Source organism: Capra hircus, chromosome 2 (genome assembly GCF_001704415.2).
Source record: "Capra hircus breed San Clemente chromosome 2, ASM170441v1, whole genome shotgun sequence".
NCBI classification, from domain to species: Eukaryota; Metazoa; Chordata; class Mammalia; order Artiodactyla; family Bovidae; genus Capra; species Capra hircus.
The window spans coordinates 28,577,464-28,598,924 of NC_030809.1; the positions used below are offsets into that span (position 1 = coordinate 28,577,464).

General features: G+C 52.7%; 2 protein-coding genes across 6 annotated transcripts; both read right to left on the bottom strand.

Annotated features, from left to right (window-relative positions):
* Positions 342-7,896, bottom strand: DNAJB2 (DnaJ heat shock protein family (Hsp40) member B2). Of its 5 annotated transcripts, XM_018059013.1 has the most exons (10): positions 7,704-7,892; positions 7,353-7,454; positions 6,551-6,660; positions 5,427-5,480; positions 5,122-5,244; positions 3,998-4,090; positions 3,689-3,791; positions 3,429-3,499; positions 2,377-2,583; positions 342-1,274 (listed from the first exon to the last, which is right to left on the bottom strand). In XM_018059013.1, the coding sequence occupies exons 2-10, from the start codon at positions 7,415-7,417 to the stop codon at positions 1,264-1,266; spliced, it is 837 nt and encodes a 278-aa protein (XP_017914502.1). In that variant the 5' UTR covers positions 7,418-7,454; positions 7,704-7,892; the 3' UTR covers positions 342-1,263. The 5 variants fall into 5 exon arrangements, with proteins under 5 accessions (XP_017914502.1, XP_017914492.1, XP_017914509.1 ...); XM_018059003.1 differs by having other exon boundaries at positions 342-2,583; positions 7,704-7,894; XM_018059020.1 differs by lacking the exon at positions 3,998-4,090 and having other exon boundaries at positions 7,704-7,893.
* LOC102178119 (tubulin alpha-1D chain) lies at positions 15,268-21,248 on the bottom strand. The gene is made up of 4 exons (XM_005676582.3): positions 21,136-21,248; positions 17,502-17,724; positions 17,046-17,194; positions 15,268-16,302 (listed from the first exon to the last, which is right to left on the bottom strand). The coding sequence occupies exons 1-4, from the start codon at positions 21,136-21,138 to the stop codon at positions 15,319-15,321; spliced, it is 1,359 nt and encodes a 452-aa protein (XP_005676639.2). The 5' UTR covers positions 21,139-21,248; the 3' UTR covers positions 15,268-15,318.

The following is a 21,461-nucleotide window of genomic DNA, read 5'->3' on the forward strand; positions in this document are numbered from 1 at the left end:
CCTCAGGTTTCAGTCCAGTCAGCTCTGGTCCTAGCTGTGCTTGCAGACCCTGCAGTAGTTGGGTGGTGGGGTCCTGCATTTGGAGAACAATAGCTGCCTGTGAAAGCCCAGTGCGGGGTGGTGGGGGGGCCCGGGGGGGGCCCCAGAGGTGAGGCATGTGAGCACAGCCTGGGATTCCACACCATATTAGGGGAGGGCCGCCTGGTCAAAGAGGGGACTTCTGCTGTCAGCTGGGAAGGCTTGCGACCTCTGGATGCCTGAGAAATAAAGGGAGGTGTGTCACCCGCTGGCCCCACAGGGTTGGCTGGCGGGAAGGAAGCACACAGGACACAGCACACCACTAAGCTCTCGAAACTCAGCTTTATTGACTTCCAGTGTTTCCCTCTTGGTCTGAGCTCAGCCCAGCTGGCTTTGATAGGTCACTGAGACTCAATGGCACAGGGGCTGGCAACACTCCAGCTCCACCACTTCCCTCCCCGGCCACCGGGCTCCCCAGGGAGGGAGGAGGAGAGGCAGTTTCTGTGGTGTTGGAGAGAAAGAATGGGCAGCAGGGTCAGAGGCCAAAGGAGCCATACAAGCAGCGGCATGCCCGGAGCACCCATCACACGCTGATTCCAGCCACACACACACACACTCAACACACCCCAGAGCGCTAGGGTGGCCTTCCACCTTCCAAGCTCTCACCAGCCCATGCCCATCAGCCCTCTTGAGACCACGCCCTGCTCAGCCAATCCGCCCTGGCTCATTCTCAGACCCCAGGACTGCCCACAGGAAAATAACCTCTCCCAGATGCCTCGGGGCCTTGATTTGTACACTCTAACCCCAGCGCTAGCAAGAGGTATCAGGGGAAACGAAGCTCACATTCCCCCTTCATCCACATTCTTGCCACCCCTGCCAGGGACAAATCAAATGACAAGATGTCCCCATCTCACGACGAGTTAACAGGCCGACCAGAGCTGGAACTACATATCCCAAGATGCACAGCTCCGTTAACTGCGCACCACTTCCTCCAAGCATGATCTAACAGAAAGGAGGCGAGGTGCGTTGCATTCTGGGACTTGTAGTCCCCAGGAAACAGCACCAAACACCCTGGGAAGCATTTACAGGCTAAGCCTACCTCCCACCCGGCCCCCGCCCACCACCCAGGCCCAGCTCTATGCTCAGCACGGGTGAGCGAGAGGGATGGAGGGTCCCTCCCAGTGCACAGGGTTGGGCGCTGTCCTGTTGGAACTGTGCAGCAACTCTGGGTCCCGGACATCCAGCTCAGAACACATCTGGGGAGAGAGCGGGGGTGGGGTGACAGGAGAGAGGATCAGCCGCAAGCCGTGGAGGGCAGAGCTAAGCATGCAGCCCTGGGCTAGCCCTGTGGCCTCTCCCTGAGCCCTGATGCATGGTGCGGGAGGATGGGATGCGGTCCCTCCTAGACCTCCCTCCTGGGGCACCCTGGCCCTATCCCCCCTCTCCAGGGTTAGCCGGCCTCACCTCTGGCTAGTCCGGAGGCTGGGGGCAGGCTGAGGCAGCAAGAGGAAGGGAGGAGGAGTAGGCTCCGGTTCTGAATCTGGACGGGCCGAGAGGCTCCCGCCCCACCCAGCTAGCCTCCCCGGAAGACCTTATGGCCCTACGGGCCACAGCATCTTCCTCGCCACAAAGAGGCTTTCTGGGGAAAAGGAAGAAGGGAGTCCCAGCCAGGCAGGAGGCAGTGAAAGCAAGCGATGTAGCCCGCGGGGAATTGCAGAGAGAAGAGTGCGAGGGAGGAGAAGCAGCACCAGGAGGGAAGCAACAGAGACATCAGAGCTCAACACTGCGCACGGAAACCGGGGTGGGGGTGTCTGCAGCCGACCAGGAGAGCTGTGGCTGCCCACTCTGGCTCAGAGAACCTCAGGCCAAGTCCTCCTTCCTTGACATCATTCAGCAACACAGGTGGCAGAAGGCCTGGGCATGAAAGGCCCAACCCAAGCCACTAATGCCCCTTAGAAACTCCCCGTCTAATAAGAATTAAGTTCATCCTGGCTCCTCAGGCCCTCCCGCTGCCCTGAGGTCCCCCCACGCTGGACTTCACCAGGGACCCATCAGCCGTGGGCTGAGCACAGCAAATCCACACTGGAGGGAGGGGTGGACCTGGGGAGGGAGCGCCGAGGTGGAGAGGGGCTCCTGCAACTCAGGCCATGCCCTTCTCTGACCAGGACTCCCAGTCCCCCCGAATCGGGTGGGCTGGGCCTGGTGATCAGAGGATGAGGCAGCGAGTGGCCTTCTCCTCCGGAGAGGGGCTGGGCTTGGCTGTGTCACCCCTTGCACCCTCATGGGGCTCCCGCACGCCTGGATCGTGGTTCTGGGTCTTGGGCTGCCCCTGCCGTCGTCGCTGTGCCCCCCGCCCACCTGCCGGTTTCTTCCCAGATGCCTCCATCTCTGACAGGCTGTAGGCCATGGCAAGCTGCAGGTCCTCATCCTCCTCAGAGAGGCTGCCATCGAGGGGTCGTGACACAGGGGTCTGCCGGACCTGCGTGGCCCCTGACCTGGAGGTGACAGACTGCTGCTGCTCACGACGGCTCAGCTCCAAGCCCAGGGCCAGGTCGTCTGGGATACCTGCAGGAGTCACGGCCACCATGAGGCCCTTTGATCCAGGCCTCGGGAAGCCTGCCAGGTGGCCTCATGCACTCTAGCCACTCTCAGCCCCTCCTTTGGAAGTGGGGGTGCATGCATTTTGAAACCTACATGGTTATGAGCATGGCCAGTTATTCAGCTTCAGCAAGTACAAGCTGTCTCTTTGGACAAATTACTCAATCTCCCTAAGCCTCCCTTTCCTCATCCATAAAATGGGAATGACAAGAGTGCCTACACTGTCAAATGGTTCCAGTGATTAAATAAGACAGCTTACGAAGTGTCCTTATTAGCACACAGAGCTCCCAGGGTCAGCGGGCACCAAAGGGTGACCATCCTGTACCGCGTGGCATTGTGGGAAGAAGAGGTCAGCCCCAGGAACCCTGCATCCTGTAGTATCATTCCTGGCTTCACCCTTCACTAAGTAGGTCAAAGCCCTGGGCGTGGGGCTACCCAGGAGTTAGGACCGTTTAGCTATGCTCAGGGTCCGTCCCTGCAAATCAAATGTAGGGCGAGTGCAAACTGCCCTGCTTTCCCCTGGTTCTTGTAAGAATACTGGGGATATGGTGGTGTGTGTGCAAGGGCTTTGAAACTAGTCACGTGCTCTGCAAACTCCAGGCATCCCAACTCATGACAATGGTGGCTAGCGGGCCCTCTGAGAACCCATGATTCTGTGTCCCGGCACCCCCACCCCTTCCCCCAGATCACCATCTCTGATCCTGCCAGTCTGGCCTCCCTGGCCCAGGGGAGTTCAGAGAGGAGTAGGTTGGGGAGGGGGCTCTGGGGCCCCGGGCTTCCTGCTAGGGATTGGTGGCTGGGCCCTTCCTCACCGTTGATCGTGACGGACTTCAGCTGCCCATCCTCCTCCACTTCTACCCGTTCCTGCCCATTCTCCATAATCCTGTGGGAGACAGCATCGTTCACTGGGCAGGCCGGCCTGAATCCTGCGGGAGTCTGTCCGGGTTCCGTGCTGCACTGGACAAGACATACTGGGCTCTGCCCTCAGGGAGCTGCCTCTCGAGTCGTCTGCAGGCCCCCCCACTGCCACTTCACCCTGCAGCCCTGGCATGGTCCCAGAAGAAGCCCTCACCTGCGTGTGGTGATGCGGCGTCCTTGGACAAAGGTGGTGGATGTAGAGACGGAGCGAAAAGCACCAGCCCCAGGACTGAAGGAGAAAGACGAGGAGGAGAAATCTGGCATCGGGATAAGGGGGGTGGGGGAGGAGGGGGCATTAGACAGAGGCTGCACCCGGCAGGCAGGCTGTGCTCACAAAGGGCCGGGAACCTCTGTGAGGCAGGGCTCTGGAGACATGAGAGAGAAGGCGTGGGAGAACAACGAGCTGAGGTGAGGGGCTCCAGGACTCCAAACGTTTGCAGGCATGGGAAAGAATGGCACTTACCAGAGTGCCCAGGGAAGGAGGAAGAGAAGGTGAAGAAAGGGCCCGAGTGTCGGGAACCCCGGTTCTGAAGCTCTGAGAAGGGGCCCAGGTCATCTGCAATGAGTAAGCAGATGAACCATCATCTGGTGAAAAGATCCTCCCCTGCCCCCCAGAATGTGTGAACCCTGCTCTTATTATTATTTTTTTTAATATTTATTTGTCTGCACTGGGTGTAAGTTATGGCATGTGGGATCTAGTTCCCTGACCAGGGATTGAACCCCAGTCCCCTGCATTGGGAGCACTGAGTCTTAAGCCACTGGACCACCAAAGAAGACCCTGCTGCTGCTGCTGCTGCTGCTGCTGCTAAGTCACTTCAGTTGTGTCCGACTCTGTGTGACCCATAGAGGGCAGCCCACCAGGCTCCCCCGTCCCTGGGATTCACCGGGCAGGAGTATTGGAGTGGGGTGCCATTTCCTTCTCCAAAAGAAGAAGACCCTGAACCCTGCTTAATCTTAGTCTTGAAATAGAAGCTGCTAAGCAACTGGGTATATTTCAGCTTGGACTGATCTATAAATCAAATTCATTTTTAGTATTATATATGATAAAGTTCCCTGGTCAATTGCGGCCACTGTAAATAAAGGAAGACGGGCAGAAAGAACATCTCCTTCAGTTTTAGGCATAAGCCTGGTGTGATGTCAGGCAGACACAGCTACAAGTCTCCGCTCTGCCATCTGCTGTGTGACTCTAAGCAAGTTGTTTGAATGTGCCTCAGTTCTCTCATCTCTAAGTGGGGATAAAGTTATCCATTCAAACAGGTAGCGTCTGTTGTTGTTTGTAACGGCATTATCACTGGTCTCATGATGCTCTGAGTCTTGCTTTCATGGCTGTCACTGTGGAGGTTTAACAATGAATTACTGTTGTGATCATTTACGTAAGGCGAGTCTCTGAAGTGTCGCTATAGGGTCACGTGGGTTCTGGCATGTGTGAGGTTCTGTCCCAGTGCTCACTTCGATCCACCCCCACAAAGTCTTCTGTCTGTGGAATTCTGTTTCCCTCTCAGCCTCCTGCCTAAGGCCTCCTGGCTGATGGAGGGCAGGCCTGGAGAGAGAAGTCCAGCTCGTCAGACGCCCACCAAGTCCACTCACCAAAGAGCTCTGCAAAAGGGTCTCCGCTCCCGAAGAACTCCCGGAAGACCTCCTCTGGGCTGCGGAAGGTGAAGGTGAAGCCAGGCCCGCCACTACCAGCTTCCGCGCGAGACGGGCCGGTTCCTGGAGGAAAGGCAGCATGGGGAGGGGGCTCAGGGCAGGCACCTTGCCCTGAGTGAGGGGACCCCACCCGAGGCTCGGAGACTCCAGGAGCCTGGAGTGAGAGCAAGAATCCACTGCAGAAGACTGGCCTCCCTGCTCCTCCCTGACCCACTTCTGTCCTGGGGTGTCCCCACTCCACCTACCTGCCCCAGTCAGCCCTTCCCGGCCATAGAGGTCGTAGATCTCACGCTTACGCTCTGAAAAGAGAGACTGGATCATTTTTCCCTCCCTCTGGGATGACGGCCACCACTCCCCCAACTTCCAGGCTAGGCCCCTCTGAAGACTGTCCAGAGACTGACACTTGAGGGGCAGGAGGGTGAACAGGGGACATGAACATGGCCATGGTTTTAGCAGCAGCTCAGCCCTTCACACAAGGGATCCTTCCCATCTGTATAATGGACACAATAACAACACCGACCTCATAGCTGCAAGGATTAAATGAGATAATCCACCTAAACTGCCTAGCACAGTCCCTGACACTCACTGCTTCATAAATGTTAACTAACGATTACTGTGTTATCATTAATCAGGGCTTTAACCTAAATGTCACAGAGAGACCTTCTGTGACTACCTAACAAAAGTTGGTGCCTGTGATTCCCTACTCCCTATCACATCACCCTATTATTCCTTTAGCGTAACCGTGTCTCTGCATTTACTTGGTTAACGTCCATCCTTCCTGACCAGACTGTGACAAACCCATCAGGGCAAGGACAGAGCCTGTTTGTCCTTCACTGTTCCTCTGCCCAACAAGAGCCTGGCACCTTAAGCACTCAGTGAATATTTTTTGAATTAATGAATGAAAGACCTGGAGTCATATTCCTTGAGCAAGTTACTCACTTCTCTCAGCCTCAGTTTTCTTGTCTGACAAATGGGATGATAAATCCTGTCTTGAAGAATGACTATGAAGACTCATGGAGATTACACCCCTAAGGCCTGGCTCAGAGAAGGCTCAGCATACCTTGGTTCCCTGCCTTGCTTCCTTCCCCTTATCAGGACCTATGCCGCAACTATCAGACCCTGGGGAACAGACACTGAGACGGGGGATAAGGGGAAAAAAAAAAAGGGTGCTTGGCACACAGTAGGTGCTCCTCTGAATTGAAACAAAGAATTCCAGAGTCCCTGTGAGAGAGGAGCACTTAATTGCCAGGTTGAAAGAGGCATGGAGGCGATGAGGGTGGTGGCAGCATGGCTTTGGGAAGCAATGTGATGGGCATGAAGTTGGAGTGACAGGTGCTGGCCTGCCCTGACCCCTGACCCTGGCCCTTACTGTCAGACAGCACTTCATACGCCTCGGCCACCTCCTTGAACTTCTTCTCAGCAAACTCTTTATTATCTGGGTTCTTGTCTGGGTGCCACTGTAATGCCTTCTTCCTATACCTGCAGGAAGTGGGTTCAGAGCGGAGGGTCAGGGGACAAAGGCAGGCACTTCCCACCAGGAAACACAATGACCCATTTCCTGTTAGTCCACCATAGCCCTTCCACCACTCAGATCCGGGTCAGTCCCAGCCGCTAGGGCTGCCTCTGCAGCAGTGTTTTAGTGGAGTCCCTCTCTCTCCACTCTGCAGCCAGTGCTAGGACTACATACTGTATCAGCAGACGATAACCTGAGAGTGAGAAAGTCCCAGCCCTAACCCCTCCTTGGGGCTAGCTGGGTCTGGGGTTGCAAAGGACGGTAGGTACATGTGTCCATGCAGGGTACGGGGGCCGCTGGTCCCTCCTGGTCTCAGTGCTTGAGCATGTCTGCACTGCACGCTCAGAAATCCCACACTTAAGAGGCTGGGGGATGGGGTAGGAGTGAAGACTGAGGGAAAGAAAGGACGGGAGGGTGCACTGGAAAAAGAGCTCACACTGCAGCTCGTAAACAGATCTTCTCGCTACACATTTTCCCCTATCCATCCAGAGGTTTCCTTCCTCCGTGCAGGGGGTCACTCTCTGAGGAAGCCTCCCACCCCACCCCAGTCTTTTCTAAGGACCTGGCTCTCTCCGCACTGCCTCTGAAGGGCCCCAGGGTGGTGGTGGCGGGGTGGGGTGGGGTGAGTGGCTTTCTGATGCACGGCGGAGGCACTTACGCCTTTTTGATGTCATCAGCGGACGCACTTCGCGGTACGTCTAGGATCTCGTAGTAGGATGCCATGGCAACTCGTTAGTCGTCAGGCGGGTCTCCTTGGGGGCTGCGGGGTAGAGAAGGTAGAGTCAGACCCGAAAGAACCGAGAGCCCCTCCCTGGGGCTGGAGACCCCCGCAGGGGGCAGCAGAGCCCGCCGGCTCTCCTCGCGGCCGGTGACTAGACTCCCTCCGGCAGCCTTATCGGCCCTGGCAGGCGGGTGCCACCGGCTATCTCGGGACTCAGAGTCGGGGCGCCCTATCGCAGCCAGCAAACGCCAAGGGCCCCCCAGCCTGACCGGGGCCCCCCGCCCGCACCTCCTCCGCCAGGAGTCCCTGGCCTCCTGCAGCGCCCCTCCCCTGCCCCCCTCCGGGAACCGTCTGGCACCGGCTGCCCGGCTCGCGGCTGCTGCGTAGGACGCGGCCGGCCCAGCTGTGCGCGCAAGCGTGCGTCAGCAGCACGGAAACTACTAGAGACCCAGAGGAGGCCGGCTCGGCCTGTCACCTCGGGGGTGGACTGGGGGGCGTGCTGCTGCAGGGGCTGCCGGGAGATGGAGGCGGAGCCGGCTATTTTGGGCTTGCACCAGGACAACGTCATCCCCAGATGGGACCTGGGAGACAGCGGCAGGTTCCATTCAAGCGTGACGCATTCGCCAATAAACAAGCCGCCCAGCCCCTGGCCCCTCTGTGGCCTTCCTACAGACAGACTCGGTGACCCGGGGAAAATCATCACCTCAAGGGCTCACAGACTCCCCTCGCGGCCTAAATCCTCCTCTTTCTTTCAGATCCCTGCTCCAGCCCCATCGTCAAAAGAGGCCGCCTGATTTCCCTGAGTAGGTCAGACCTGCCTCTCACAGCTGTTCTTGGCATATTTCCTCACACTGGTCACAGATACAGATTAGCATTTGTTTATTTGACTGATATTCACCTCCCCCACTAGAATGTCAATTTCGGAGGGCAGAGATTATGTCCTTTTTTTTTTTCTCTCTCTCACTAGAGTATTAAGGACAGTTAGTGGGATTCAAAAATAATCCGTTGGATGATTAAATAATGAACAGATGGGAACATGTTGTTATGACACATTTGACACATTTGGGGTGGGGGGCAGAAAGAGAGGAAATTCCCCAGATTCGAGGTTTTTCTTTCCAAACTGATCCTGAATAGACCTCTTCCACTTTAAAGTGATTTCTAGCCCATGGCCTCATGGGAAATTGAGAGAACCTTCTAGAACTGGCTTCCACTTGCTATCCAGGCCAATCCACAAACATTAATTGAGCATCTTATATATTGTAGATGCTGTCAGGATGTAAAAAGAAGACTGTGGCCCAGTCCCTAGCTTCACAGAGCTCCAACCTAAGATACCAGCCCAGCAGTATAGACCACTGGGAAACCTCAAGGCTTTGGAAACAGACAGACCTGGGTTTGCAACCTGGTGCTACTGTGTGACAGGAAAACTTCTAAGGACTCGTTTTTTCCTCCCTAAATACAGGTAATGCCTAGGGCTCTTTGAAAGTCACATGAGGTATCGTGAATAGGTGGTACAAGTGGGAAAGAATCCACCTTCAAATGCAGGAGACACAAGAGATGCAGGTTTGATCCCTGGGTTGGGAAGATCCTCTGGAGTAGGAAATGGCAACCCACTCCAGTATTCTTGCCTGGAAAATTCCATAGACAGAGGAGCTGGCAGGTTATACAGTCCATGGGGTCGCAAAGAGTCAGACACTACTAAGCACACAGCACAGGCTCTTAGTACAAAAACTCTGGCATCATTACCGGCTGAACAATAATGGCTATGGGAATCCAGTATTTTGAGCTGGGTGACCCAGAAATGCTTTCATCAAAGAGAAGGGCTTGAGCCAGACATGAAAGCAGAGCCTGGAGTGCATTTGTCCGGTTTTCCTGGCTGCTCAGTCTCTGAGCCTCCTACCTACCTACACCTGGCGAATTCCCACTGTGTAGGCTTTGATGGGAAGCAGGCCACTACCTGCCACAAGACCCGAAACTTGCTCTCCCAGACTCCCTGGCTCCAAGGGTGCAGGCAAAAGCCAGACATTCTGCCAGTCGGGAGGGCCAACTGGGAATCTGGAATCTGGAACAAGTCACAGAGAGGCAGGGGCAGTTGAGAATTCATTTCTACAGCGGTGGCGGCAGAGCCAGCAGTGGCCTCTAGTGTCTGGAGGAGGGAATGTCAACCTCAATGCCTGGGTGGGAGGAGGCCTCTCTGCAGTGAATGGAGGGGACAGGGGTCTTTTAGGCAATCTGTCCCATGCCCTGACCTTGACTGTACCTGTTTGCAGAGTCTTGTTTGGCAGCCCTTGTATCGATTCTGTATGCTACCCAGTATCTCTCCAGTTGTGTGTGTGTGTGTGTGTGTGTGTGTGTGTGTGTGTGTGTTGGGTGAGGGTGGGATTGGGTGGATGATTTCCTGTTTGTTTGTTTTTTTATTTTGCCAAAGTTTCTACTGTTTCCAGTCTTGACTGACCTTGGTATAAGAGGAAGGAATCAATTAGGTTCAGTCAGTTCAGTCACTCAGTTGTGTCCAACTCTTTGCAACCCCATGGACTGCAGCATGCCAGGCTTCCCTGTCCATCACCAACTCCCAGAGCTTGCTCAAACTCAAGTCCACCAAGTTGGTGATGCCATCCAACCATCTCATCCTCTGTCGTCCCCATCTCCTGCTTTTTAAAAATCTTTCCCAGCATCAGAATCTTTTCAAATAGGTCAGTTCTTCACATCAGGTGGCCAAAGTATTATAGTTTCAGCTTCAGCATCAGTCCTTCCAGTGAATATTCAGGACTGATTTCCTTTAGGATTGACTAGTTTGATCTCCTTGCAGTCCAAGGGACTCGCAAGAGTCTTCTCCACAGTTCAAAGGCATCAGTTCTTCGGTGCTCAGCTTTCTTTAGAGTCCAACTCTCACATCCATACATGACTACTGGAAAAACCATAGTTGTGACTAGACGGACCTTTGTTGGCAAAGTAATGTGCCTGCTTGTTAACATGCTGTCTAGGCTTGTCATAGCTTTTCTTGATTAGTTTAGGTCAATCCAAAGTCTTCCAAATCTCTTTCTTTTTACTTCTTTTATCTCAACAGAGTTTTGTCTAGCACTTACCATGTATGTGGTATTATGTTAAGACTAGGAATATAAAGAGATTTAAGTTTCAGTCCCTGTACTGAGGGAAATGAAAACCTTGTTGGGGCACAGGCCAATGACAGCTGAGGAGAATTATGTGGAACACAAGTAGCAAGCAAAGGGTTAATTTCCTTTGTTCACAAGGATTCCAACAAACTTATGAGCAAAGACGAGCAATGTAATTTTTAAATGGGCAAAGGGCACAGAAAGGACAGTTCACAGAAGAGAAAGTACTGGCTTTTAAATATGGAAAGTTGTTCAATCTCATTCATAGTAAGAGAACTATAAAGGAAAGCTGCAAGAAAATACTTTCACTTCTCAGATGATTGATGCAGATCAAAAGGTGTGTGTAATATGGGCAAGGCTGTGAGCACAGGTGGTCTCATACATTGGTAGTGGGAGGGGTAATTTGGATAACTTTTAAAGAGAGCAGTGTGAGGTATATTTCAAAATTAAAGATGTGTGCCCTTTGACCCAGTAATACCAATTATAGTAATCTGTAGTTGTACATATATGCAAAAAAGTATGTGCAAGTGTTGCAGCATTCTTTTCAATAGCAAAGAATTAGAAATAACCTAAATACTACCACCATTAATAGCAGACTGGTTAAGTAAGTAATGATACAATGCACTATGGAATACTATATTGTCACCAAAAGAATGAGGCATATCTATATGTGATGCTATGTTATTGTTAAGTGGAAAAACAAGATGTAGAGCAAAGTATATTTAAATGTGTACACACATTAGTATACATTAGTGTGCACACTTCAGCAGTCTGGAAGGAAATACTATAATAACAAAAAACATGAGCAATGATGGCTGCCAAGAGGGGACTAAATGAAGAGGACTTATTTTTGCTGTTTGTCAATCTCTTTGGTACCTTTTGAATTCTGAAGTGTGTGTACATAATAACTGGTCAAATACGCATGTAATCTTTTAAAATCTAGTTGGGGAAATGGGATATCAGAAAGGAGCTGAGTGCTACGCTGCAAGGCAATGCATGCCAAGTATCGCCTGAGCAACAGAGACAGAAGAGAGAGGCTGTAGAGGAAGGAGAGGCCTCAGAGCTGGACAGGTCCTGGGTGACTGTGGCCTAAACTGGAAGGAATGGCAACAGGCAAGAAGGGGAGGGAGGCTAGAAGGGAATGCAACTTTGGAGGCAGGCATGTTCCTGACTCATCAGAGGTAAGGGAGGAAATGTATTGGGTGGAATCCAAAGTTGGGGCTCTGTCTCTTGTGTCTGCCTGCAGGAGGTAATTGTACCCTGGCTTTAGAAGCCTCGGGGATGAAAGCATTCCCCTACACTGAGGGAGTCCTCAGGAGCCGGGCTAGATGGGCACTCCCAGCTACCCCATGGAGATCTGGGTTGCCACCTCCCACACCCACACCCACACCCAGCCCAACCTAAGCCTGCCAGAGCTTGCCCACAGAGTTACTAACTGGGAGGCCTCACCAGATCCGAGAGGAGGTGATCCTCCAACTACCCAGAGTGGGCTGGCTGGTACAGCCATCAGGAGGGGAGCCTGGCCACCTCTGTGGATGCCCAGCCATGTTGCCAGGTGAAGACCTCACCTTTCTCAGGGCCTTTCCTCACCTATTGGAGGTCAGTTGTGGGGAGCTTTTGAAGCTTGGCCCCAGAGACGCCTTGGCCCTTGTTCAGCCCTGGAAGCTGAGTCCCTGCACCGGCCCCCCCTAGCCCTCTCCCACAGTGCCTGGCCAAGGGAGTGTCAAGCGTCACCCCCTCCCTGCCTTCGAGGCAACTGAGTCACCGTCTGGGCACCGGGGACCTGGCAGGTCTAGACGAGGTGACGTCTGGAGGGGTGCCCCGATCTATTGCAGGCGGGAGAAGAGAACACCGAGGAAGAGGAGGCAGCAGTTTTGGCCAGACTGACCCAGGTTTCAATCCCAGCTCCTCCACTTCCTCGCTGAGTAGCCTTGTGCAAGTCACGTGACTTCTCCAAGCCTGTGTCACCACATCTATAAAAGAGGCATTCATTAAACAGATTTGAGAATCTAATATGTGTCAGGCAGCATTCTGGATCCTGAGAGAAGAATAGGTCTTGTTCCCATGGACCTTCCAGTCCAGTGGGTACAATAATTATATTTACCTCAGAAGGCAATGGCATCCCACTCCAGTACTCTTGCCTGGAGAATCCCATGGACGGAAGAGCCTGGAAGGCTGCAGTCCATGGGGTTGAGAAGAGTCGGACACGACTGAGCGACTTCGCTTTCACTTTTCACTTTCATGCATTGGAGAAGGAAATGGCAAACCACTCCAGTGTTCTTGCCTGGAGAATCCCAGGGACAGAGGAGCCTGGTGGGCTGCTGTTTATGGGGTCGCACAGAGTCGGACATGACTGAAGCGACATAGCAGCAGCAGCAGCAGGATTAAAGAAGGTAGCATTGGGCATTCCTTGGTGATCCCATGGTTAGAATTCCATGCTTCTACTGCAGGGGCACAGGTTCAATCCCTGGTCAGGGAACTAAGATCCCATCAGCCTTGAGGGATGGCCAATAAAAATTCATTAATTAAAAAAATCAAGAAGATAGTATGAATGTGGGGCCTAGTATATAGTAGGTGCTTAATAAACAACAACAATTTTTCTTGGGTTTTAAAAGCTCCTCAAATAACCCCTCTTCCCTCCCCAAGTTTGAATCCAGTTGATAGAAAGACACAGGATAGAGATTTGAAATTCAGCCCTTTTAGAGGAGAAAAAAATCAATAAAAGCAGATTGGAGGATATAGCTGAGCTAGCTATTCAGCCAAAATGGATTTCAGAATAATTAAATGATTCTCCGAAGCCCGTCGCACAAATATACACACAATTGCAGGCCTCTGTCTTCCCAGGAGAGAGTTTACCTGTCAGCTGAAATCCTCAGAGAGGCACTGAGAATCCTTTCTGTCTCTGAGAAAATCATTGCAAAATAGAGGGAGGAAACTGTTGGGCTGGGTGTGCCTGTTTTCTCCTCTAAACTTCTCACCATCGTGGTGCCACCACTCCATCCTCTAATTACAAAATAATTGTTGAGACAAGAGACAAGAGTGACAGGGACAGGTGAGGGGGACCATATGGGGAAGGGGAGGAGCCACTCCCTTTCCAGTTTTACCTGAGTGGCCTCCTGGGCTAGGCCCAGGTGCAGGTGTGTGGAGGTAAGTGTTTTATTCACCTCATTCTGGAATCACCCACCTTTCCTGCCCTGGTTTGTATCTCACAGGCTGCACCTCCTTTTCCCTAGGTCCTCTCTTACCAGCTAGTGTGTGTCTCCGTTCACCCAGTGGGAACCACTGGCTGGAGATTGAGGGTGTAAGGAAAGGCGAAGCCAGTTTATTTCTCTTTCTCTCAAAATCAGAAAGTAACTCAGGTGATGCTGTGTCTCCTGCACGGCTCTGGTATAGTATAGTGTTATTTGCTCAGGCATGGCCTATGGGGTCGCACAGAGTCGGACACGACTGAAGTGACTTAGCAGCAGCAGCAGCAGCAGGCCTACTGTTTGCAACCCCAGGGATTGTAGCCCGCCAGGCTCCTCTGTCCATGGAATTCTCCAGGCAAGAATACTGGAGTGGGTAGCCATTTCCTTCTTCAGGGTATCTTCCTGACCCAGGGATCAAACCCGTGTCTCCTGCATTGCAGGTGTATTCTTTACCGTCTAAGTCCACCAGGGAAGACCCTGACAAACACCCCTCCCTCCTCCCCGCTCCTGCTCCCTCTGGGTAGCTCTACTGTGGCTCCAGATGTCACCTGGTGATCTCAGCTCCAAAGCTCTGGCATCATCATCTCATACCTTGACTCTTCCAGCCCTAAGGGTGATAGCAGCTTTCTGGCTTTGCTGACTTTGGGATTTCCTTGCCAGCATCCAAGCCTGGGAAAGGGAGGCTGCAGGGAGGACAGTGCCAAGGACAACACTAGGCACTGTATCTCTGGGGCTGCAGTAGGGGCGGGGATTGCCCTTGCTCTAGACCTTCAGTAGTCAAACCATCCCTCCACCCCAGAAGGCATTACAGAAAATCTACACACAAGGATTTTGGGGCCGTCGTCCGGTTGGAAGTTGTGCTTGTGGCATAGGTTTGAAGACAGGTTGTTTGTCTTTATCGAAAAGTGGTGAGTGAGATGGTCATTTCCTGGGGGTAGGTTCCCCCTTGACCCCTAGCCATTGCTCCACGGTTGCTGCCGCTATGCCACCATTCTGTCTCAATGCCAGCTTCTGGACTCTACCTCTCTTCACTCAAACCCCCTGCCTGAAGAGGACAGGAGTGGCGCTAGTGAGCACCAGCTCTATCAGACACCATGTCAAATCTCCTGGCCTTGACCAGGCTCTTGTTGCAGCCCTGTGTGGCTCAGACCAGCTTCACAACTTAACAGCGCCTCGCCTCCTGCCCCCAGGTCTTCCCTGTTGCCCTTCCGCCCAAGTGTGTGCGACCTGGAAGTAGAGGTGAGTTAATGCTTGATGTGGGGAAGGTTTAACCAAGGCAAGAATGGAGCCAGTATAGAAATTCCCCACCCTCACCTCCTCTCCTGCCCAGTCTCCCAAGGAATGGTTCTAAGTTGCCATTTATCCCGCTACATCCTCTCCAGGATGAATTCTTCCTCCTTCTCTGCTTTACCCACATCAGCCTTCATTCTGCTCCCTGGAATGAAATCTGAAGTCAGATCTGATTTCTGGGGAACCCAGGCTAAGATACTAGCCTTCTTATTTCTTATGAAGGAACCCACCCCCAGTGGTTTTCCCAAGAGAAAAAGACATTTGGGAGACAATGAGGCCACAGCACTTTATTTAGGACAGACACAAAGGATTCTGCTAGTATTCGTCCCCCTCTTCCTCTTCTCCCTCCCCCTCCACACTATCCATGCCCACCTCCTCATAATCCTTCTCCAGGGCAGCCATATCCTCCCGGGCCTCAGAGAACTCACCCTCCTCCATGCCCTCGCCCACATACCAGTGCACAAACGCCCTCTTGGCATACATCAGGTCAAACTTGTGGTCCAGGCGGGCCCAGGCCTCAGCGATGGCGGTCGTGTTGCTCAGCATGCACACAGCACGCTGCACCTTGGCCAGGTCTCCCCCGGGCACCACAGTGGGGGGCTGGTAATTGATACCGACCTTGAAGCCCGTGGGGCACCAGTCCACAAACTGGATGGTACGCTTGGTCTTGATGGTAGCGATGGCGGCGTTGACATCCTTGGGTACCACGTCTCCACGGTACAGCAGGCAGCAGGCCATGTACTTGCCGTGGCGGGGATCACACTTCACCATCTGGTTGGCAGGCTCGAAGCAGGCATTGGTGATCTCTGCCACCGACAGCTGCTCGTGGTAGGCCTTCTCTGCAGAGATGACTGGTGCATAGGTGGCCAGGGGGAAGTGGATGCGAGGGTAGGGCACCAGGTTGGTCTGGAACTCGGTCAGGTCCACGTTGAGGGCGCCATCAAAGCGCAGGGAGGCTGTGATGGAGGAGACAATCTGGCCGATGAGGCGGTTGAGGTTGGTGTAAGTCGGGCGCTCGATGTCCAGGTTGCGGCGACAGATGTCATAGATGGCCTCGTTGTCCACCATGAAGGCACAATCTGAGTGCTCCAGGGTGGTGTGAGTGGTCAGGATGGAGTTGTAGGGCTCCACCACGGCCGTGGACACCTGGGGGGCTGGGTAGATGGAGAACTCCAGCTTGGATTTCTTGCCATAGTCAACAGAGAGCCGCTCCATCAGCAGTGAGGTGAAGCCAGAGCCAGTGCCCCCTCCAAAGCTGTGGAAGATGAGGAACCCTTGGAGTCCCGTGCACTGGTCAGCCTAGAGCGAAGAGAAACGTGAGCTCTGAAGCACTGCTGACCAACAGCAGAGAACCAGCTTGTGCTGTTTGCCATTTCCCCAAAAGTTTCATAAAATCCTTGGAAGACTTTTCCAAGGGCAAAAAATAGGCTCTGATACGGTGGTCCCACTCTCCTCTCCTTGCCCCTCCTCCTCTCTCAAACCTCCTGAGACCTTCCACAGACATTTCTCTTGATTCTTGTGCCAACAGTCATTTATTATCATAACTTGCCAATTCCACCTGGTTTTCTACCCATGCCCATCTCCCGATCTAACTTCTGATGTCTCTGGAGGGCTTCTTTACTGAGATCAATAACCCAGAAACCTGGTCCACATTCTTGCTGAAGGCCCAAGTTGATCAGAGAGCCTTGGGCTGGTGTTGTTTGGATCCCTGTTTTTCACAGGGCCTTCTGTCCACATCCCTACAATACAGGCTGACAATCTGGGACTGCTTATGGGCGCTCATAGCTTGGGCAGGCAGCCTATCGACTGATGGCCACTCTGCACAGCATCGGGCCAGTTACTGCAGTAGATAAAGGAGACACCCAGCTCTGGGGTGGAACCCACCCTTTGCCTCCCCTCCTCACTAGTCCTGATCCTGTGTGTTTAATTCTTGTCTGGGAGACTCTCCCAAGGATGGAAGCTGCCCTTCCTTATCTGCCCTCCAGATCACTTCATGACAGGAATGCAAATTCCCCTTCTCCAGCCCTCAACTCTTCTCTCACCAGCTTCCGAATCCGGTCCAGCACCAGGTCAATGAGCTCTTTTCCAATGGTGTAGTGGCCTCGGGCATAGTTATTGGCAGCATCCTCTTTGCCAGTGATGAGCTGCTCTGGATGGAAGAGCTGGCGGTACGTGCCCGTCCGAACCTCATCTGCAATGGACAGAATTTTAGGTGCCCCGCCCCTTGCAGCCTGGCTCCCAGAGCCCCAGGGTACACAGAAGGGGTGGGGTCACCAGGCCCATTCAGGCAGTTGCTATTGCTCTTGGCTTTAAGGGTACGTCAATAAAAAGGAAAGGGATGTGTGGTGACCTTGAGACTCTGGAGCTGAGTGATTGGAGATCTGGAGTTCTGATTGGCTGCAGCAACTGGGAACCGGAACTCCAGGGCTCTCCAGTTATGGAGAAGGACTTGACGGGGTACCTGGGGCAAAGCGTGACAGGGCCTGATCATTACTCACCGATCACAGTGGGCTCCAGATCCACAAATACCGCCCGGGGCACATGTTTTCCAGCCCCAGTTTCACTAAAGAAGGTGTTGAAGGAGTCGTCCCCTCCCCCGATGGTCTTGTCACTGGGCATCTGCCCATCTGGTTGGATCCCATGTTCCAAGCAGTAGAGCTCCCAGCAGGCATTGCCAATCTGCACGCCGGCCTGCCCCACGTGGACTGAGATGCACTCACGCTGAGTGGGCAAAGGGCAGAGAGAAGGGTATCATGTCTGGACACGATTCCTGCCTTCCTTCCTTGAGTGGTTCTCCAGCTGAGAGCAGAAGTTCCTAGACTTTGCTCTCTGTGCCCCCATCTCCCGGGGGATGTGGGGTGGGGATAAAACCCGCAGGGGAAGCAGAAGATGTGACCATTTCTAAAATTATAGAGTCCTTCTCAGTGACTAAGCATTTAAGGAACATTGAGGGGCTCAGAAGAGTCTGCCAGAGCACAATAGTCAACCCACTCACGTCTAGAAAGAAAGTCGCATCCATTAATAAGGAAAGCAAGAACCAAGTGAGGTTTCAGGGCTGAGAAGCAAGGATGAGGTTTATAAGAGCAGAAAGAACTCTGGATTCACTTTACAGTCAGAAATGCCAGTGAAGAAGGGGGACGAGGGCCTGGAATGGATGTGTGTGTGCTGTTCTTTCCTCTTGGGTGTGTGTGGTTCTGGAGCGAAGAGAGTCTGGGAAGAAAGTTCTTCCTCACATGGTTCAAGGCTGGTGGTCAAAGAACTGCCCATGAAGTAGGACTAGGGTAACCTGCTTGGTCCTAGAAAAGAGAAAGGTCTCGGCTCTGGGGAGCCCCATGAGCATCAGAGAGGCTTGACTCACTTGCTTCATCTTGTATTGAGCCTCCATTCTGTGCCTGACGTTGTGCAGGTGCTGGAAATTCATAACACTTAACACCTGGTCCCTGTGCTTAAGAAGCTCACTGTCTAGGAAAGGGAGACTTTCATATGATTAAGATATGTGACAGTGTGGGAAGTGGGATCCCAGAGTGTTTCTTCCTGCTCCCCTTGAGAAGTGTTTATGACAGACCTTAAAAACAAAATGAAGGAATTCCCTGGCCATCCGGTAATTAGGACTCTGTACTTTCACTGATGAGGGTCAGGGTTCAGTCCCATTGTATGGCCATAAAAAAAAGAAAAACAGAAAACTCAAGCACATTCACCAAATTTCCCCAAGCTTTAAGGCTTAGTCATGTGGCAGTTGTGGAGACATGAGAATTCTCACACTGCTGCTAGAAGCCCAAAGTGCTGCATCTGTCTTGGAAAGTGATTTGGCAATAGCAGAAAAGCTGAAGATGCTCTTGCTCTAGAGAAATTCTCACACAGGTACACAAGAAAACAGGTGCAGGAACAGTCACAGCACAATAGCGCCGGAAGCCAATTAGAAGGCCCTCAACAGGAGAAAGTGGATAAAGAATGATTCAGACGTGGGCGTGGGTGAATACAAGAAAGAATCTTACCCCAAAACATTCTTACCAGAAAAAAAGCAAATTAAGAGGAATCATGACGTTACTGTTTATGTAAATCTTCAGCTTGTATGCATCATCTACAGATACATTTTTATGTTTGCTATATATTCTTGGAATGTGTTACCAAAATAAAAAAAGCAAAGGAAATATTAACACCCAATTTGGAATAATGGTTTTGTTTGGTAGAGGAGGGAAGTGAATACAGTCAGAGGATTCTCTTGCTTAAGCTGGGTAGCAGGTGTTCATCATATTATCCTTTATACCTTTTTGCATATCTGAAATATTTCAGAATTTTTTAAAAGAGGATGCTTTCCCCACAAATTGAACACTTCTCTGACTTTGTAAATATGACACAAGGGCCTTAGCTTCTTGTGATTTCTTTGGATGACTGGGATTAATACAGAGAACATCTGTATCCCAGCCCCATTACTTCCCCACTTGCCTCAAGCAAGAGTCTTCAATACTCTGAAGGCATCTTCCCTGAGAAATGACAATAATAAGAGCCCCCTCCTAGAATTACTGGGCAGATGAAAGAATGCAAGTTGCCTGGCTCACTGCACAACACAGACTAGGTCAGGCCATATTTCTATTGGATCCCCTTATCCATTCCCCCATCACCCAACCCCGGGGGTCATAGTAAGAGAAAGTCACAGGGACTTCCCTGGTGGCTTAGTGGTAAAGAATCTGCCTGCCAATGCAGGAGACACACGTTCGATCCCTGATCCGGGAAGATCCCACATGCCGCAGAACAACTTAGCCCGTGTGCCACAACTACTGAGCCTGTGCTCTAGAGCCCGGGAGCCGCAACTATTGAGCCCTCGACCTGTAACTACTGAAGCCCGAGCGCCCTAGAGCCTGCGCTCCACAACAAGAGAAGCTACCGTGACAAGAAGCCCACACCCGGAGGCTAGAGAATAGCCCTCGCTTGCCACAGCCAGAGAAAGCTTACATAGCAACAAAGACCCAGCACAGACAAAAAGAAAGAAAGAAAAATTTAAAAAGAGAAAATAATGAATTAAGCTGGGAGGGGTTCAGGGTCAAAGGACTCCAGAAATCCCCAGGTCCATGAGGGAGGGCTGACTCAGCTCACCAATCACCCAGCAGGGCCGGCGCCTGCTGCTGTATCTCAGAGCCTGCCCAGGTCCCATGCACAGAGCCAGACACTGACCTGGCCTCCACAGCTGAGGGCCCATGCAAGGCATGTCTGACGTGGAGAATGCCTGAGACTCTGGAAACAATGCCCCTCACTCTGGGTGTGGGCACAGAACCCAGGCCCTGGAGTCACACAGACTTGGCCTCAAACCCCAGTCCCTCTGGGACGTGGACAGAGTCGCTTCAAGGCGGCTTCTCCCACTGCCTTTCCTTATCGGTGAAAATAGTATAATTTCATACTCTGCAGGCTTTGTCATTTGGGTGCTTAGTTCCATGTGTTAAGTGCTGATTAGGTGCCAGGCACTGTGCTAAGCGGTTCACACACTATCTCATTTAATCTTCATAACGGCCCCCTTAGGTAGGTATTTTTATTACCCTATTTTACTGACTCTCAGTGGAGTCAAACAACTTGCTCAAGGTCATGAGCAAAACTAAGAATATTCAGAGAAGGGACAGCCTGGCTCCAACCACACTTCTAACTGCTCTTCTGTCCTGCCTGGGAGGCAGGTTTTCGGAACAGATATCAAATAAGCCCCACCCCCCATAGCACCCTCCCACCCCTTCTTTCTCTCCCTCCTGGTACATAGCTGAAATGAGGAGTCAGATCAAGGCACAGGGAGAGGACAGTCTAGGAGGATGGGTCCTTACAGCTGGGAGCTGGAACCAGAGGCCAGTAGGGGCCCAGGTTTACAGGAAATTGCCTGCACTTTCTACTTGTGTCCTGCTCACCCCATTCTACCCCTAAATTCAAAGCCCTTCAGCAGCTGCTCAGGCTCTTACCCAGGTCCTAGTTACCATCACCTGTCCCTCTCCACCCCCTGAACAGGCCCCCACATACTAGCACATTTGGGGGGCCACACTCCCATCTGCAAGTCTCTTTCCCTTTCCCCTACCTCACCTGCCTCAACACTATAGCCCATGAACCCCTGGACACAAGGGACTCTCATTTGTGTCCTCAGCCCCCACCTCTGCTTACCATGCTGCCTGGCTGGGACTAGCTGGGGTTCTGTCTGTCTGCTGCAAGACCGAGGCTGGGGACAGATCTGTGAGGGACACAGAGCCTGCTGGCCTCCTTATACTCTCTGGTCTGCTCTCAGTGGGGGGGAATGTTGTTAGAAACGGCCCCAGGAGGGCAGGTCTGTTGACTTGGTTACCGGGCAGCAGGCAGGCGCTGGGCCCGGGCCCAGGCAGGGAGGAGGTGCCTGCGGAGGAGGGGCCCACTGGTAGCCCCACACGTAGCCCCACAGGTATCCAGGTCTCTGGGTACACGGTGTCTGTTGCTCAGTCATACAACCCCTGGTG